Source organism: Lepus europaeus, chromosome 7 (genome assembly GCF_033115175.1).
Source record: "Lepus europaeus isolate LE1 chromosome 7, mLepTim1.pri, whole genome shotgun sequence".
Taxonomy (NCBI): domain Eukaryota; kingdom Metazoa; phylum Chordata; class Mammalia; order Lagomorpha; family Leporidae; genus Lepus; species Lepus europaeus.
The window spans coordinates 21,026,976-21,046,851 of NC_084833.1; the positions used below are offsets into that span (position 1 = coordinate 21,026,976).

The following is a 19,876-nucleotide window of genomic DNA, read 5'->3' on the forward strand; positions in this document are numbered from 1 at the left end:
TAACATATTGCTGGAGCTAGCACATGTTCATACTCTGACAGATGATATTTGGAACACTATGTAAAACATTTTGCAAACTTTACAGTTTTCATACACTTGTGAGTAGCAATTTCCAAATAAAAGAGAGTTTACAAGGCTTAAACTTTGCAGTGCCTTTCATCAGAAATTGAAACATTGAGTCAGAAGTGATACAACTGAACATCTCTCTTCCACTGTTTAATTATAATTTGCTACATGACCTTCACTACAAAACTAGCTAAGATTTGTCATACATAAAATTAGAAGAGGGGATGAGGAAAGAAAGATGACACAAGGTTAGTAGCTAAGTGTTAGCTAGCAGGAGAAACATTTATCAGTTTCACGACTTACGGTTCTATTTACACTTCTGAAATCACAGAGCTAATTATCCAGTTTTTAGCTGAAGTTAATTAATACCATTAGTGGTTTTCAAGTGAAAGGAAATAAATTTAAATTCTAAAAGTTATGCTCACTTTAGAAACCAATCTCAGTCAACACATCTAATGCAACTACGAGGCACTCTACTTAGTCTGATAATGTTCCTGATAAGTCTCCTGGAATATTAAAAAAACAAAACAAAACAAAACAAAAAAAAAACCACAACACCCAGGTACCTATTCAGCAACACAAGGCTTCTGCCTCATTGAACACAAAGAAGGCTTCCTCCCAGCCAAGAATGGCATTCATGTCCGATGATCCAACAGTCTCCTTGAATCTCCACTTGGATTTCTCATAACTTCAACAGCAAAGTGAAAGCACTTGTTGTATCTGCATAATTTACTCCCAATCTGCAGTTTCCTGTCTTACGGAAATGATATCGGTTGCTCAAGTTGTAAGTAAGTTGCTAATTACCAGTTGGCAAATGTTGGGCAAGTCTGTTTCTTGTCAGTAAAAAGGGTGTAAAAGCAAAAGGGGTTATTTCCAGGTAATTGAAATTTATCTTTCATGTACTTTCAACCAACTATCTGTTGCCTTTCTGCTCTTCCCCATCTCAGTACCCCAGTGATCACCAATTTTACTACTATAATTTCCTATTTAAGCCTATCCTCCATTTCAAAGTGATTTTTCCAAGTCTTTCACTAACTGAAATAACCATATCTCTCAGGGCAATTGATCCAGCAAGAAGTAGACAGATAAATAAATATTCTAATCGCAAGAAGATGTAAGTGGTAGGTGCCACATTCCAAAAGAAGGCCAGGTAAAACTATTTTCCAAAGTTCCTGAGACTAGCAAGGAGAAAAGCTGTAGTTTTTATATTTCCAAACCTCCGGTGAAGGAAGACTCTTCTCCTCACAGCTTCCTTGATCAGCTGGCACTGGGGAGCTGCATACTTCGTAGTGCATTCCACTTCCCTCCCTTCCAAGTTGTCCCAGAAAGGCCTTCCTCAGCACACTAACTGCAGCCCCCAGTTCTCCCAGGACCGCTTAGCCCTTTCCTTTGATCCCTTGGGGGTATGAACTATAAGGAAGTCATCTCTGAATCCCAACCCAATTACTTAGGAGTTGGCCATGTGGAAGCTAAGCAGCCCTTTTCCTAAGTAACTAATAATACACCTAGGTCTTTGGTTAAGACATTTAGAAAACTCAAGCACTGTAGAGACAGAGCTGACTGATCCAACCTCTGATGAATATTTCTGCTCAAACTACCTTTCTGGGAAAAACTAGGTTTTAGGGGAGAAAAATGGAACACAAATGCTTCCCCCAATCCTAAGGGGAAGTGGTTGCATGGGCAGGAAGAACTAAGTTTGCATTCAGCTGAGGAGGACACAAATTAAAAAAATATTTCATTAAGGCAGGCACTTAGACTAGCAGTAAAACCACTGGTTAAGACACCTGCATCCCATATCAGAGTGCCTGGACTCCCAGCTCCTGCTCCTGATTCCTGCTTTCTACTAATGTAGACCCTGGGAGGCAGGGGTGATGGCTCAAGCAAACTAGATTCTTGTCACTCACGTGGGAGACTTAGATTGAGCTTTCGGTTCCTAGCTTTGGTTCCCAGGCCCTTGTGATATTTGGAGAGTGGGCCAGTGAATGGGAATGCTGCCCCACCCCAATACAAATTAAAACTCACCAAGTACATTAGTAGAGCAAGGATATGCTTATAAAGGTCATGGAAAAAAAGAACATAATATGGTCTATTCCAGCTCTTGCTGACCTCTACTGTCCTATATGTGGTTGCTATTAAAACAAGGCTTCTCCAAGTTATGGACATTGCATGAGGATAGAACTAAAAGAGTCAACAGATGACGAAAGTTCTGAACACACTGAGCCAGCATGGTCACATAGGTCATTCTGTACCAATTAATTCTCTTGATTCTACAACTTACATAAACCAGACACTTCAGGTGGAAAGGACTTTGAGAGAACTTGGCATACGAAAATTTTTGTCTAGGATGCATTAAAAACTTGAATAGAGCTATGGTTCATTTCCTTTTAAAATGAATCACAAATTAAGTAACTATATTTTCACAAGAGGACCTTTCTTTCTCCTTCTAGAATAAAGAATCTAACTTTAAAGAAAAAAGTTAAAGAAAACCATAGTAGTGGAATTTGAAAATAAGTATTATCTCTGGCATATTTCAAACCCAAGGCTGTTCCTCTGGCCTTGGTAAATTACGCCTCTCTGAGATGCATTGTACAAAGTCCTCCAAATCAATTTGTAGCACACAGGAGAGTCTCTCCTGAGGAATCAAGTCAGCATTATAGCAATCACATTCTGTTAACCAATTGTTTGCTTATTCAAAGCAGTAAGGACGTCATTTTCTCCAAATAGTTGGAGTTTTATAAGCTTTCTGAAATGTGTATTTCTTGGCATTTATCAGAAAGAAGACAGCAGATGTTGCTGTTTTTACATAACAGAGTTAAGAATCCAACTTCCCGACCTTAACCATTTATAGAGTTGTATCAAGTTATGGTGACCTTTCAGCATAAATTCACACAATTCATTGCTGCTTTCTTTCCACTTATCTCATAGGAAACAATGTTTCTTTCATGACAAAGGGTTTTAACATTTTATTTTGTAATTTTGAAAATATTCATTTTCTTTATTAAACACTGAGTATGGTTTGGTCCTTAATATTATTCAAACAAATGGAATGTACATTGGTGATTACTTTTTTTTATCATGACTAGTTTCATCAATACTCAATAGAAAAAAAATTTCTTCCTGTGACTTAATATGCATTTCTGGGTCTTGCAAGATATCAGTCTATACACAGACTATTTTAAGGGGCACTAAAAAAAATGAGACCTGCATTAAGCTAAGGAGGAATCAGAATAAATAAGATTATTTTACCCTTACAAGACAGAGGCTGGGGTATAAGATCCAGATGGGGATGAGAAAGAGAATAAAAGAAGGTAAAGGGGCTAAAAGCCCAGGTAATTGTAAGAGAAAGAAAATAGGTAAATCTCAGACTAAAGTGTTATTCTCACACTAGAGAAAGAACCCTAAGATTAGCATTGATCTAAGATTAGCATTGATTAGCATATGATCTAGTGGGGCTGGTGCTGTGGTGTAGCAGGTAAAACCTTCTCCTGCAGTGCTGGCATCCCACATAAGTGCAGATGCTCCACTTTCAATCCAGCTCTCTGCTATGGCCTGGGAAAGCAGTAGAAGATGGCCCAAGTGCTTGGCCTCTGCACCCACGTGGGGGACCTGGCAGAAGCTCCTGGTTCCTGGCTGGTTCCTGGCTTTGGATCTGCCCAGCTCCAGCCATTGAAGCCATTTGGAGACTGAACCAGTGGATGGAAGATTCTCTCTCTCTCTCTCTCTCTGTAACTCTGCCTTTCAAATAAATAAATAAATAAATCGAGACGGCGCCGTGGCTTAACAGGCTAATCCTCTGCCTTGCGGCGCCGGCACACCGGGTTCTGGTCCCGGTCAGGGCACCGATCCTGTCCCGGTTGCCCCTCTTCCAGGCCAGCTCTCTGCTGTGGCCAGGGAGTGCAGTGGAGGATGGCCCAAGTTCTTGGGCCCTGCACCCCATGGGAGACCAAGATAAGCACCTGGCTCCTGCCATCAGAACAGCGCGGTGCACCGGCCGCAGCGCGCCTACCGCGGCGGCCATTGGAGGGTGAACCAATGGCAAAAAGGAAGACCTTTCTCTCTGTCTCTCTCTCACTGTCCACTCTGCCTGTCAAAAATAAAAATAAAAAAAAATAAATAAAATAAAATAAGTAAATCTTTAAAAATAAATAAAAATAAATAAATAAATAAATCTTTAAAGAGAAATATGATCTAGTAATAATATAAAATTGGCAGCAAACCATACTGGAGTGTCCAGCTTTGAGTCTTGCCTCTGCTTCTGCTATAGCTTCCTGTTGCTATGCTTTCTGGGAAGCAGCAAGTGATGGCTGAAGTGCTTGAGTCCCTATAACCCATGTGGGAGACCCAGATTGGGTTGCCAGATCCTGGCTTCAGGCTAGCCCAGGACCAGCCTTTAAGGGCATTTGGGGAGTAAACCAGCAAACAGGAGTTATCTCCCTTTCTTTGCTTTTCAAATAATTACGATGATGATGATGATGATGATGATGATGAAAAACATGGTAAATTAAAATTACAATGCAATATCAATGTAGGTATCTGCTAATAAAAGTCAATAATAATTACATAAATCTTAGGATTAAGCAGAGATTTGTAGTGGAATAGGAAGAAAACTAAATTTATGGCTCAGCTAATGAGATAATGTATGAGAAAGTGCTATTACACATTAGCTACAACTCTGTAGTCAACTAGAAATCAAAACTGAAGTATGGATGTTTCAACAAGTACTGAGTCAGGAATCTTAAGTGACAATATAATTTCAAAGCAGGATTTCTCAGCCTCAGCACAGCTGTGAGAAACTGTCTTCAATGCATGGAATGCTGAGCAGCATCCTTGACCTTTGTCCACTAGGGGGCAGTAGAGCTACCTTCCTCTCTCCAAGCAGTGGCAATCAGAAATGCCTCTGAATGTTGCCAGACCTTAGAAAATTGCCCTTGGATAACAGATGGCCAAGATGAACTAGAGCTGAGATGTCCTATATAGCAGCTGCTAAAATGTAGCTAGTCTGAATTGAGATATGCTATAAATGTAAAATACACACTAGACTTAAAGACTCAGGATGAAAAAAATGCAAAATATTTCAATAATTCCTTACAATGCTTACTTGCTAAAATGATATTTTGGAAGTGTGATTTAAAATAAAATGCATCATTAAAATTGACTTTTTCTTTTTTTAGTTTAAAAAATGTGACTACTAGAAAAGTATAAATCACATTTGTGGCACAAATTATTTCCATTGGCCACTACCTAACTAGTGGAAGGGGGAAAAAAACTCCATCTTTCATGCTGTATACTCTAGGCAGATGTTGATGAAAAAGAGGGGGGAGGGGCAAAAAAGTCCTCTGGGGCCAGTGCTATGGCATAGCGGGTAAAACTGCCACCTGCAGTGCCGGCATCCCATATGGGCGCCAGTTCGAGGCCCAGCTGCTCCACTTCCAATCCAGCTCTCTGCTGTGGCCTGGGAAATCACTAGATGACCCAAGTCCTTGGGCCCCTGCATCCGTGCGGGAGACCCAGAAGAAGCTCCTGGCTCTGACTTCAGATTGGCACAGCTCTGGCTGTTGTAGCCGTTGTGAACCAGCGGATGAAAGACCTTTCTCTCTCTCTCTCTCTCTCTCTCTCTCTCTCTCTGCAACTCTGCCTTTCAAATAAATCTTTTTTAAAAAAGTCCTCTTTTCAGTTTTTTCTTTACATTCTCTATATTCTCCTTGGATGATCTCTAGTCTCATTGCTTCAGTGAGAGTTCTACTCATAGATATCTAATCTCCAAACTGTATCTCCTGCTGAGCTCTATTGAAACCTAGATCCATACATCGAACTCCCAGCAACCCCATTTGAACACCATAGCAAACTCCACATTTCAATAACCCTCCTTCCTTAAAAGGTTCCTCTTCAAGGATTCCCCTTTTTAGTAAATGGCACTATTGGTACAGATTTCAAGTCTGAAACCTGAAAGTCATCCATGGTTCTCTCTTCATTCCACTTGCAAACTCTCACCAAGTCATACTTCATCTACTTCCTAAATATTTCTAGGGAGTGGGCCAGAGGATGGAAGATCTCCCTCTCTCCTCTCTGTCACTCTGCCTTTCAAACAAATAGATCTTTAATAAAATGGTGGGAAACTTACCAAGCCTATTTTGTCCCCTTAAAACTCTTCTGTTGAATCTTTTCTATAAATATATATATATATATATACACTCACACACACACACACACACATATATATATATAAAGATTTATTTATTCATTTAAAGGAGAGAGTTACAAAGAGGCAGAGGCAGAGAGAGGTCTTCCATCCACTGCTTCACTCCCCAGATGGCTGCAACAATAGGAGCTGAACTGATCCAAAGCCAGGAACTAGTAGCTTCTTCCAGGTCTCTGACATGCATGCAGGGGCCCAAGGACTTGGGCCATCTTCTACTGCCTTCCCAGGCTACCGCAGAGCTAGATCAGAAGTGGAGCAGCCGGGACTTGAACTGGTGCCCATATGGGATGCCAGCAGTGCAGGTGATGGCTATACCTGCTATGCCACAGTGCTGGCCCCTCCATAAAAATATTAAATACTTTCAGTATCTCAGCAAAAGTGTCTTTTTTTTTATATTAAGAGTGCTGACACATAACAAGAGAGTAGTAGATTTAGAAAAAACAAAGCAAAAACTGAATCCAGTTGCACCACTCAGTCTTCATGTGACCTTAAGCAAATCTCTGATCGATGCATTTCAGCTGGGGCCGCCCTCAAGGGATGAAATTTGATGGTAGTGGGGGGCTGATTATTATTTTTTTATAAATATAAAGCACAGACATATATGTTAGCATATCTACAAAATTAGAATTTCATGAAGGGTGCGACTGGGAGGAAACATGACTGAAAGGACTTCTCAGGGGAGCAGTACTAACCAACAGGAGTAGAACACCTTCCTAAGTCTTGGCTTCCTCCACCGGATGCGGGTCGGCATCACCCTCCTTAAAGGATTATTACTAGGTAACTATATCTAAATGCATACAGAGAGAACAGGAAATAAGGCAGGCAGGGAAATAACCAAATTTTATAACAGTCAATATATCACAAAAAATATAAAGATCCAAATGCATATACATTAATATCGCCTGATGACCAACAGCAGGAATAAAGCAATTTTCTTCTCATGGTTACTTTACCTCTGAACACCTAAGAAGAAATGTAGTCATTGTGAAAGTCAAATAACAAAGGCAAGAAAAATCCATAAATGAGGCAAAAATACAAACCTAAAACGCCAATTTCAAGACCTGCCAAGCCTGTTTCAATTTTGTCATAAATATCTTCTGATGCAAAGTCAACAGCAATAGTTCGTGTCTCCACTTTGAATTTTTCTTCTAGGGGGAAAAAAACACAAAGGAGAAGAGAGGGGAAATTAATACATGGCAATCAGGATTAAAGCATTTGATAACATTATCCTTTCAAACTCCTCCCTGCTACCATGTGATACGGCATTTAGACCAGGAGAATTTTAAGCCATCTTGAGGTCTCGAAGAGATCAGATAGAGCCAACACAATAGTTCAGCCAACACAATCCCATTGTCATCACAGGGTTGGCTGAAATGTTCCTTAATCAGCTTTCTTTTTATAAATCAATCCTGATAACTACTTGTTAGCCCCTTATACACAAACAGTAAAACATGATTCATGTCATAATGCTATATACTCTTTAACTATCACTGGCTTTGTGATTTTAATTGCAAATTGATGTTCCATAATTTCAGGAAGAAGTCTTTAGGATGTAAAATATCATAAAGAGTGATATATGAAAATAAAAAGCCTGTCTTATTAAAATGGAAATAAAAGTGAATGTGATCTTATTGTAATTTCACTGCTTGGTTAATAGTTAATAGTCACACATTTTAAAATCCACACAAAATGCACAGCCATAAATCTATATAGCGACACAAGAAAGACCTCAGTGTTTTACTTTACACAGGACTATTAAGGAAATAATAACTTCAGAAATGAGACCCTGGAGAAACAAAACTCATCTGTGGCGACGTATAATGCTTCCTTCTGCCTTTACTAGACAGCCCTTGGAGGAGATAGCATGGGCTTTCAGGTCACTCACACATGGGCACCAATTTCATTTCCACACTGATTTGCAAAATGACTTTGAGCAAGTCACACATCCTCTTTCAGCCTCCACATCGTCTTGTGAAAATGAAGGTAACACTGTTCAACTTCTGACACGAAGCTCAGATAACAGCTCTTGGCACACAGAAGGCACTCCATAAGTGCTAACACCCCTTCCCCTCCTCAATCATCCCTACTTTCCCTTGGCTTGGTGAAGTTCAGCAGGCTGGGAATGATGTTCTCTAGAACTTGCTGAGAATTCAAAGAACTAATTTAAAAAATCCTGCTTCCAAAAATAAATCTTTCTTCAATGGAAGTCAATGTCAGTTCATTGCAGGGTATGTAGGATTAATCCTCATAGAAAGTATCTTTTCTTGATCTGAAAGGATTTATGTCTAAAACTTAAGAGCTGGTTCATGAGAGATTTGATTCTTAGACTCAATGAAACATGTTGACTGTAGGTAAAAATCCATGAATAAACAGGAGAGAAGAACTGACCTAGACCTCATTTGATGCTAAAAGTATACTTACTGCTCCAATACAAATGGGCTATACATGTGCTTATGTAATGGAGAGCCAGATATAGAGCTATCACTTCACAATAGCGGGGCCAACATATCTTACCACAAATGGTTCACAGATTTACCACCAGTAAATAGAGAAAACTGACTTTATTACAGCCGCAGATTCACAAGGGGAAAATGCCCAAAAACAAAAGGCCAAAGGGGCATCTTTTATTCAGTGTAAACCTTTATCCAAAGATAAAATAAGATATATTTCCCTATTTGTTTTGAAAAGCAAAGTATTGGCCGGCGCAGCGGCTCACTAGGCTAATCCTCCGCCTTGCGGCGCCGGCACACCGGGTTCTAGTTCCGGTCGGGGCACCGATCCTGTCCCGGTTGCCCCTCTTCCAGGCCAGCTCTCTGCTGTGGCCAGGGAGTGCAGTGGAGGATGGCCCAAGTGCTTGGGCCCTGCACCCCATGGGAGACCAGGAGAAGCACCTGGCTCCTGCCATCGGATCAGCGCGGTGCGCCGGCCGCAGTGCGCCTACCGCGGCAGCCATTGGAGGGTGAACCAACAGCAAAGGAAGACCTTTCTCTCTGTCTTTCTCTCACTGTCCACTCTGCCTGTCAAAAATTAAAAAAAAAAAGAAAGAAAGAAAAGAAAAGTATTTTTCCACACTAGCACCATGTACGGAATTTAGAAAAATTTCTCTTTGGTGACTTTATTTATTTATTTTAAAGATTGGTTTATTTATTTGAAGGGCAGTGTTACACACAGGGAGGGAGAGGGAGAAAGAGATCTTTCATCCACTGGATCAATTACCAAATGGTTTCAAAGTCCAAGGCTGGGCCAGGCCAATGCCAGGAGTCTGAAACTCTATCCAGTCTCTCACATGGGTGTCAGGGGCCCAAGCACTTGGGCCATCTTCTGCTGTCTTCCCAGGTACATTAGCAGGGAACTGGATTAGAAGCAAAGAGTAGCCAGGACTCCAACCCACACTCATTTGGGATGCCAGCATCACGGGTGGTAGCTTAACCCGATCACCACAACACCAGCTCCCTAGTAATTTTAAAGCCAATTCACAAGTCCTAAATCAAATTTACTACTTTATATCTCAGAGATGTGGTGAAGACATTTACATGGTCCAATCTTACACAGACATGCTGAAAAAATTCAATGACACTTTCGGAAAGAATATTAATCAGTGAGGCCCCAAGTACAATTTTCTTTTTCTTTCTGGATAAGTAAAATGGTTCCTAGTGCAAGTTTTCCAAGATAATAAAAGTATTTGGGGGCTGGCATTGTAGTGCAGTGGGTTAAAGCCCTGGCCTACAGCGCTGGCATCCCATATGGGCGCTGGTTCAAGTCCCGGCTGCTCTACTTCCAATTCAGCTCTCTGCTGTGGCCTGGGAAAGCAGTGGAAGATGGCCCAAGTCCTTGGGCCCCTGCACCCGCGTGGGAGACCCAGAAGAATCTCCTGGCTCCTGGCTTCAGATTGGCGTAGCTCCGGCCGTTGCGGCCAATTGGGGAGTGAACCATGGGATGGAAGACCTCTCTCTCTCTCTCTCTGCCTCTCCTCTCTCTGTGTAACTCTAACTTTCAAATAAATAAATAAAAATATTTAAAAAAAAAAAAAAAAACACAGGTCAGATCACGTCATTTCCCTCCTCCCAAATCCCCATTTATATCTCACCCAGAAAAAGAGCCAGAAGTCTTTGGCAACAGCTTAACACTTCTCAGAACTCATGTGCAGTTACTCTCCCATTTGCTTTCCCATTGTGGCCACAGTGGCCCCTAGCAGTTCTTGCATCACAGGATGTTCTCCATATAGGCTCAGGACATTTGCATTTACCGTTCCCCCTAATTGGAATGTTCTTTCTCTGCAGCCTGTCTTTGTTGAGTCCTTGAGCAAATAATACCTTCTCCGTGACGCCATCCCTGATCACTCTTTGAAAAAAATGTAGCCAGCCCTGCCCTAGCACCCTTCACCCCCTTTTCTGCTTTATTTTATTCCACTGCATGTACCACCTTCAATACACTGTGTATTTTATGTGTACGTGCTTGTTGTCTGTGTTTATCTGCCCCCGCCAGAATTAAGCTTCATGAAGACAAGGACCTGGCTCTGCTTTGTTCATTTGCTCAACAAGGTCTCAATGATCTAGGATTTTTCTGCCTTCCTTTGGTTTTCCCTCAGGTTGGCTCCCTTCCGGATTTCAGGAGAATCATTGCCATCCCAAGTATCACATGCAGACAAATGTTCAGGGCAGAGCTGGTACGGTCTTTTACGCATCCCTTTCACAAAGCGAGGAAAACTTCTCCTCCAGATGAATCTGAGAATCCCCTCACATCTCCCTTCCAAGGATTATAGCAAATGCATGCTCTCCACCAGGCCCATGGGTGGGCTGTGAGAATTCCATGAACTGCCCTCACCTCTGCTATCAGGTTGTGTGAATCAAAAATAGCAGCATATACATAAGAATAGGATAAGAGCTGCCTTTTGCTGGCCCAGGCAATCAGATGAGAAGTATAATGAGCATTCTAAAGGCCAAGGTAGGAGTAGCTAGCTTCCTTATGAACTGGGGAAGTACACTGGGGCAACTGCCTCCTCCACATGGCCTAGCCCACTGCATCTGACCCCACCAAGAGATGACAAATGGACAAGAATCTTCTAATCTTCAGCATCCACATAAATATGTTTTAAGTATTTGCAACAGAAGCGGATACCAGATACACATGATATAACTCTCATTTCCACTCTCACCACCTCCCCAGTCTGAGGATTTTCCCTAAGTCTATAAGCCAGCAACAGCTCATGGATGAAGATTCAAAACTTTAACAAAGCCTTGGGAAGGGTACTTCTTCTGGGTCCTCTCACCCTTGTGCCACCATAAAGGCCCAAAGAGTAACAGAGCCTCTGCCAAGTCTTTTCCCAGAGTAGGAACTGTAAGAAGTTAAATCGATTCCCTTCAGGCATGTGGGATAAAGTCAAAGAAACAACAGAATTCAGAGGTTGCAATGGAAACAAGATGAGCCACTCAACTGCCCCTTCAAGGACACTCGTGGCATCACCATCAGCGGTCCCTGTAGGGACTGTCTCAGCTGCAGAGTTGGCTTGTCACACAGTTCCCATGGTATCACATCTAGCGACCGACCACTCTGGGGATATAAAGGCATTGGTTAGGTTCTGGTTCCATAATTGCACCCTATTTAAGTCTTATATTCCTGTGCTTTAGTAATGCCTTAGTTTTCGTTATTCTGGCTTTAAGGTAGGTTTTAGGGGTGGGTTTTATGGTGCAGCAGTTAAGATATCACTTGGGATCCCTGTACTTCATATTGGTGTGCCTGGATTTGAGTCCCAGCTCCATTTCGAAGTCCAGCTTCCTGCTGACGTGTACCCTGTGAGGCAGCAGATGATGGCTCAAGTATTTGGGTCCCTGCCACTCACTTAGGAAACCAAATAGAGTTCCAGGCTCCAGGCTTCAGCTGGTAGAGGCCATTTTGGAGAATGAATGAGTTGATGGAAGATCTCTTGTCTCTCTCTGTCATTCTGCCTTTCAAATAAATAAAACTTTTTTTTTTCTAAAAAAAGACAGGTTTTAGTATTTTTAGTAGTGCAAGTCTCCTTCATTGTTCTTCTTTTGCAAAAGTTTATTGCTTATTCTTGCCTATTTAGTCTCTATTTAGTTTCATTGGGACTGTATTAAACATTTCAATTAAATCTATGAAGAATGACTAAGAGGCATTCCCTCCAGGCTCTTCTGTTGCTCAAATGCTTTAAAACATCTCACAGTAAAACCCTGTGGCTGAAAATTCTCAAAGAAAATAAAGAATTATTTTAGAGTAATAATACTATCATGCAAAGAAATAATAATTTTATATTTATATATATTACATAAATATATTCAATAACTTTATAGATTATTAAGAACACTTCCCTTAAATATTTTCTCAAGGAGGTTGGTCAAGTGAAATCTACATAAATTTGTGTATTATTTATAATTTTGCAATTAATAAAAACAGAAAAGAATATACTGATATCCTATGTCCCAACATCCACTCCAAATAAACAACCTGCTTCCCCTCTAAGCCTAGGTACTGTCCACTATTGAATTCTTGTTACACTCACCCTCCCCCATCTTTTCCATATTTACCATCGAGCAATGTCACCACTTTGTGGAGGTATTTTTCATGTTTCCCATTTCTGCCAGGGGGAGGCTCTGTCTCTGTGTTACACTCCTGGAAACTTTCCACATAACCCTATTAATCACTTGCCATAATATGTTAAGCAAAGAGCCTCTACTTCTTAACAAACAGGGATCATTCTCTGTCATCTTTGTATTCCCAGCACCTAGCACAATGCCTGGCATAGAGTAGGGGTCACTCTGCTAAAGATCTGTTGAATGAGTAAATACATCTAGGCCAACACAGCTGACTTATTAAAATCATCTTCCCCACACTTCTTGAACTCTTCCCTAAAAAACCAAAACTGTTTTCTGTCTATATGTATGTTTATATAAAATGTCTCCATATAAGCTAAAATAAGGCAATCTGAAGCCTAAGATAAATTGAGAGACAACTCAGTTTTCCCATCTGTCCTGCATGGGTTTGGACTATCAATCTCACGGAAATTCAAACATTTTCAAGTTATAAGAAACCATAGAAACCATCCAGGCTCATGAATAAAGTACTCCAGGAGCTTAACTCAGGGCAGAGAAATGAAGGCTGAGGATATTTTAGTCATGGATCACTCTCCCTATTCCCAGTCCTGAGAAAGATAATGAGGGGGAGAAGAGAGGCTCTTTGGGAAATGGCACCATATTCAATGCTTACCAATTTTAGATTCTTAAATCTAAATTCATTATATTCAGCTTATCACTATAAAAATGTCTTACATTTTTTATTAAAAACTCCATTTTAACATAAATCATGTCTTACATTATTTAGAAATATAAAAGAAGTATAATGAGTCTTTTGTACTTTCTCTAATTTCTTTTAAATTCTATTTATTTATTTGAGTGACACAGTCAGAAAGAACTCCCAAATGCTGAGAATGGTCCCCCACCTGGGGCCAAAGCCAGGAGCCAGGAACTCAAGCCAGGTCTGCCACAGGTGATAGGAATCCAATTTCTTGAGCCATCACTACTGCCTCCCACGGTCTTGAGGCAGTAGTTGGAGCCAGGAATTGAACCCAGGTTCTCAATATGGGGCACAGATGGCTTAACTGAAAGGCTAAACACCCACTCTCTACATTCCCTGATTTTAACCAGAAGACAAAAACCCAAAAGTCTCCTAACCAACACTCACTAATTGCTTTTCTGGTCTTCTTCCCCCTGAACTGAAACTGTACCATCATCACCTTCCACCCCTCCCCTTGGGGTGACATGTCTTCCTACAAAGAATGCCTGCCTTAGGTAGCACTGGAAAAAGGTGACTGTGCCCTAGAAGGAATAACTGATCTGATTCCATCTCTAAAGGCCCATAATGATAATTATCAGAGATGTTACACTAATAATGGTCTATTTCTTTTTCTACAGAAAAAATATTCATGATCATTTACATCTCATGCAAGGAGATTCACTTTTAGTCAAGCCAAAACATTAATCACAGTTCATCAGGATTACATCTCAAACCAAACACTTCTTTATTTTAAGCCAAAGTTTTTATTGCAGCCTCTTTAACTACAACCACCACCTTCAAGAAATAAAAACCTCATATATACTATATAAATTTGTTCCATTGATAGGATATGAGCAGAGTGAGAAGGAGAGAGAGAGAGAGAGAGAGAGAGATCTTCCAACTGCTGGTTCACCCCCCAAATGGCTGCAAAAGCCAAAGCTGAGCCAGGCTGAAGCAGAAGAGTCCTATCTGGGCTTTCCCCTTGGGGTATCAGGGGCCCAAGCACTAGGGCCATCTTCCACTGCCTTTCCAGGCACAATAGCAGGAAGGTGGATCTTCCAGTCCAGCTCTCTGCTGTGGCCCAGGAAGGCAGTGGAGGATGGCCCAAGTGCTTGGACCCTACACCCACATGGGAGACCAGGAGGAAGCACCTGGCTCCTGGCTTTGGATCGGCGCAGCATGCTGGCCACAGCACGCCGGCTGTAGCGGCCATTTGGGAACCAACGGAAGGAAGACCTTTCTCTCTTCTCTGTCTCTCTCTCTTTCACTGTCTAACTGCCTGTCAAAAAAAAAAAAAAAAAAAAAAAAAAAGGAGCAACTGGGACACAAACAGGCACTCCAAGATAGGATGTCAGTGTCCCAAGCAGTGGCTTAATCTGATGCATCACAACACCAGCTCCAGGTTCCATTCTTTTGTAAGCTCTGAGTTCTACACTCAGTTCAGGTGTTATAGACTCTGGAACAGGACACCCTTGAAGCAAGTTCCAGATGAGAATGCTTATTTCTTGCACTTGGTAAGCAAAAGGCTGGCCAAAGACAAAACTTAAGTTTTATATTTTGAGTGTTAACTCTATCTGTTTGCATCAGCTGAATATTCTTTTTCAAATGACCATGAATATCAGACTTCACTTAAAAAGAGATTTATCGGGACTGGCGTTGTGGTGCAGCAGGTGGAGCAGCCACTTAGAACAACTGCATACCATATTAGAGGGCTTCTGATCCAGCTTCCTGATTCTGATCCTCTCCACCTCTGAAGCAGCTTCCTGCAAACCCTCCTGGAAAGGCAGTGGATGATGGCCTAAGCACTTAGGTCCCTGCCCCCATGTGGGAGACCTGGATGGAGTTCTAGGCTCCTGGCTTCAGAGAGGCCCAGCCCTAGCTCTTATGGGCATTTGGAGACTGAACCAGTGGATGGAAGATCTCTCTCTCTCTTCTCTCTTTCTCTCTCTCATTCTGTCTTTGCCTTTCAAATAGGTCTTTCATCCACTGGTTCACTACCTAAATGGCCAAAACAACCGGAGCTGGGCCCATCCAAAGCCAGGAACCAGGAGCTTCCTTGGGGTCTCCCACATGGGTGCAGGGGCCCAAGCATTTGGGTCATCCTCCATTGCCTTCTCAGGCCTTTAGCTAGGAGCTAGAATGGAAATGGAGCAGCCAGGACTCGAACTAACGCCCATATGGGATGCCAGTGCTGCTGGAGGAGGTTTAACCTATTATGCCACAGCACTGGCCCCAGTAAATCTTCGGTGAAGGATATAGGTATAGATGCTGCTGCTGCTCTACAAGACATGAACAGGGTGTATGAAAGGGAAAGCAAGTCATTCTTGCACAGTGGGAATTTCAACAGGAGGTAACATTTCCCTGGAGTTTTTTTGAGCCACAGGTAGGGATCGGCCTTGCAGAGAAGGAAGGAGAAGTAGGCAGAGGCAAAAAGTGAGGGAAAGGAACAACACATCGTAAGAATCCCTGTGGATGTCAGAGGTGGTGCAGAGGAAGCAGTGGGAAAAAAACCACTGCAGAAGGAGGCTGGTGGCGATTGTGTGCCCAAATAACAAGTAGACTCAGCTACCTAATTTGCGGGACTAGTGCAGAATAAAAATACAAAGCCTCCTTTGTTCAAAAGTGACAGTGACAGCAGACCACTGAATCAAGAATAAGCACTTGTAAGTGAGGGGCCCTATACACACACAGGGGTCACCCGTCTATGAAGTGTGCACCATAACAAGTTGACATTTCCACCTCTGTCTTAGTTCTAAGCACCTAGTGGAGGCTACTGAGCTAGGAAGTGACAAGATCGCACTTGTGTCCCTGGGAAGGAAACAACACCACAGAGTGCAGGATACACAACCTGCTACAAAGAGGAACAGGTGGCTGGAAGAGGACTGCAGCTACTTCATTAGTCTTGTGACAAAGGGGAGCCCGAAGGAGACAACCAGCTGCAGAAAGAGGGTGGCGGCCCAGCTGAGAGAGCCTGCAGATGACAGTCTGCAGGATTTTATGACTGACAAGACCCACAGCTTTAGGGGGAAAGAGGGCACTATGGTTTATCCATTTGCTTTAGACATCTGGTTAATAAACAATCACAAGTTAGAGTTGAAATAGTCATCCTAGAGGCCAGTGCTGTGGTGCAGCGGGTTAATGCCCTGGCCTGAAGCGCTGGCATCCCATATGGGCACCACTTTGAGACCCGGCTGCTCCACTTCCAATCTAGCTCTCTGCTACGGCCTGGGGAAGTAGTAGATGACCCAAGTCTTTGGCAATATTCCTTTGATTACATGTCATTATTTTAACTACAAAAGTGCTTGTGTGTGTGTGTGTGTGTTTAATAGAGTAAGTCTTTTCTTCAGGTACTTCTGTCTCCTTGTTGGCTTGAAAAATGAAATGTTACCAATAAGATTTAGGCTACAGGTAAGCAATTTCCCATGCAGGATAACCATGAACTAAAACTCAAGTTAGAAAGCAAAAGAGGGCCAGCGCCGCAGCTCACTAGGCTAATCCTCCGCCTGTGGAGCCGGCATCCCAGGTTCTAGTCCCGGTTGGGGCACCGGATTCTGTCCCGGTTGCTTCTCTTCCAGTCCAGCTCTCTGCTGTGGCCCAGGAAGGCAGTGGAGGATGGCCCAAGTCCGTGGGCCCTGCACCTGCATGGGAGACGAGGAGGAAGCACCTGGCTCCTGGCTTTGGATTGGCGCAGTGTGCCGGCTGTAGCAGCCATTTGGGGGGTGAACCAACGGAAGGAAGACCTTTCTCTCTGTCTCTCTCTCTCTCACTGTCTAACTCTGCCTGTCAAAAAAAAAAAAAAGTAAAAGAGATATTTGTGTGTGTGTGTGTGTATTTGAGAAAAAGAAACACAGCGGTGGAAAAACAAACAGAAAGAGTGAGAGCTTCAACCTGCTGGTTCATTCCACAAACACCCCAGTGGCTGGGATTGGGCCAGGCTGAAGTCAGAAGCCAGGAACTAAATTCAGGTCTCCCATGTCAGGGCAGGGACCCAACTACTTGAGCCATCATCTACTGCCTCCTGGGGTGTGCATTAGCAGGAAGCTGCGATCAGGAACAGAGCTGAAACTGGAACCCAGATGCTCAGATACAGGGTGTGGGCATCCCAACAATGTCTTAACAGCTAAGCCGAAACACCTGTAACCTGCTATGATATTCCCCCCTTCTCCTGTCAAACATGAGATAGCTAAACTTAACTAGAAGCCAATCATTCCTGCATACTTTTCTCCAAAAACTGCTGATTGAGCTAATTTTTTATTATTAACCTGTTTTATGTTAAACTGTCACTTTGTTCATACAAGTTTTCATGCTGATTTTATGAAATTGTCACAGGAAAAAAGTATTCTTTTCACAATCTGGGTCTGTCACTTTGTTTTGAAGCTTAACAGTTGCCTTTACTTCTTTAAAAAAAATTAAGGAACTGGATTAGAAAATGACCACAAAAATTTAAAATGTCAGCCATTGAAATGAGTATTTACTTTATCTACAATTCACACTTTTAAGACCAATATTGTTCAACATTTTGCCAAAAGCAGAATTGTTTCTGTTCAACCCAGAAATGTTCCTCTGCATTTAAAATTGTTACAAGAGCATAGTTTTCACAAATTAAGGCAAAATAAAAGCAGAAATGGTTGATGTACACTGTCATCTCCTAAAACTCTTAAACACAGAGTAAGAACTTGACCCCAGGATACACGAAAGGACACAGAGGTACTGTGTGAAACATACGGAACTGCAGCTAATATTCTACCAACAAAACAGGAATAAAGACTATTGTAATTATCAACTCCTGAGCATTAACTATATGACAACAATTCTAAAAGATTTCATCTGCATGAGACTTATTGGTATATTGCTGAAATTTACAGATGATTATTCTCATGTGAATTTCCAACATTTGAAAGGACATTTTTCAGTTTCTTTTTATTTTGAAATATTCTCAAAGTTGCAAATACTGTACAATGAAATCTCCCTGCCCTCCCCAAGTTTTAGATTAAACTGCTAACTTGATAGTCAGAACTGCAATATATTTTTTAATATTTTTAAGATTTATTGATTGATTTGAAAGGCAGAGTTAGAGAGAGGCAGAGGCAGGGGCAGAGAGAGAGGTCTTCCATCCAATGGTTCACTCCCCCGATGGCCACAACGGCAGGAGCTGAGCTGATCCGAAGCCAGAAGCCAGAAGCCAGAAGCCAGAAGCCAGAAGCCAGGAGTTTCTTCCAGGTCTCTCATGTGGATGCTGGTGCCCAAGCAAGTGGGCCATCTTGTACTGCTTTCCCAGGCCATAGCAGAGAGCTGGATAGGAAGTGGAGCAGCAGAGACTTGAACCAGTGCCCACATGGGACACTGGCACTGCAGGTGGCGGCTTTGCCTGCTATGCCACAGTGCTAGCCTCCAAAATATATTTTTTATGAGAGGTAGAGAGACAGAGCTCCCATCTGCTAGGTCACTCCCCAAGTGCCCACTGAGCTGGGGCCTGGCTACAGTTGAAGCCAGGAGCCAGAAACAGAATCCAGGTCTCCCATGTGGGTGGTAGGAACTCAATTACTTCTGCTATCATTGCTACCTTCCATGGTCTGCATTAGCAGGACTCAGGACCTGAAGCTGGAATCAAAGCCAGGCATTGTGATGTGAGATGATGAGATCTTAACCACTAGGCCAAACACCTGCTCCTCCCCAAAATATTTCAATATTTGACTCAGGGCCCCTAAATAAAAAATATTAAGACATTCTTTACCCGTTCATGCTCTTGACAAAAGCAATGGTGGGTAAAACTGCATGGATCTTATATCATAGAAGGATGCTTAATTGCACTAGATGTATCTGTATTCTTCACACATGAAACTCTTCTTGTATTTGGAGTAAGATTAAAAAAAAAAAAGGTCAATTTAAAAATGGCTCCTCATGGAGTAATAAAAATCATTAATTTTATTAAACCTCTACCCTTGACTACACATCTTTATAATGTTCTGTGTGACAAATGGAAAGTGTGCATCAAGCACTTCCTCCATGTACCCAATACAATAATTATCCTGAATTGTGAGTTGAATTAGCTCCAGTGTTCGTGTAACACCACTGTAGCTGAAAGAACAACTGAAACACAGATCATGTATTCAGATTTGGCAGGAATATTCTCAAAAGTGCAGGAAGCAAGTCTGACACTTCAAGACTGGAAAACTTGTATCCACCACTATGAAAACACAGCTCGAATAAGATCAAGAGTGACATTAACAATCATGATTTATTTTTATAATGTGCCATTATTTGAAAATGTAAAAACTCAGGAATATTTTCCAAATGATCAATACATAAAGTTACCAAATC

General features: G+C 42.0%; 1 protein-coding gene across 1 annotated transcript in view; it reads right to left on the minus strand.

Moving 5' to 3' along the window:
- The window catches only part of HSD17B12 (hydroxysteroid 17-beta dehydrogenase 12), a 204,323-nt gene that overhangs the window by 63,471 nt on the left and 120,976 nt on the right, over window positions 1-19,876 (minus strand). The window contains exon 4 of the mRNA XM_062196279.1: window positions 7,306-7,413. Within this exon, the coding sequence (XP_062052263.1) occupies window positions 7,306-7,413 (108 nt within the window). The remainder of the gene's footprint in view (window positions 1-7,305; window positions 7,414-19,876) is intronic.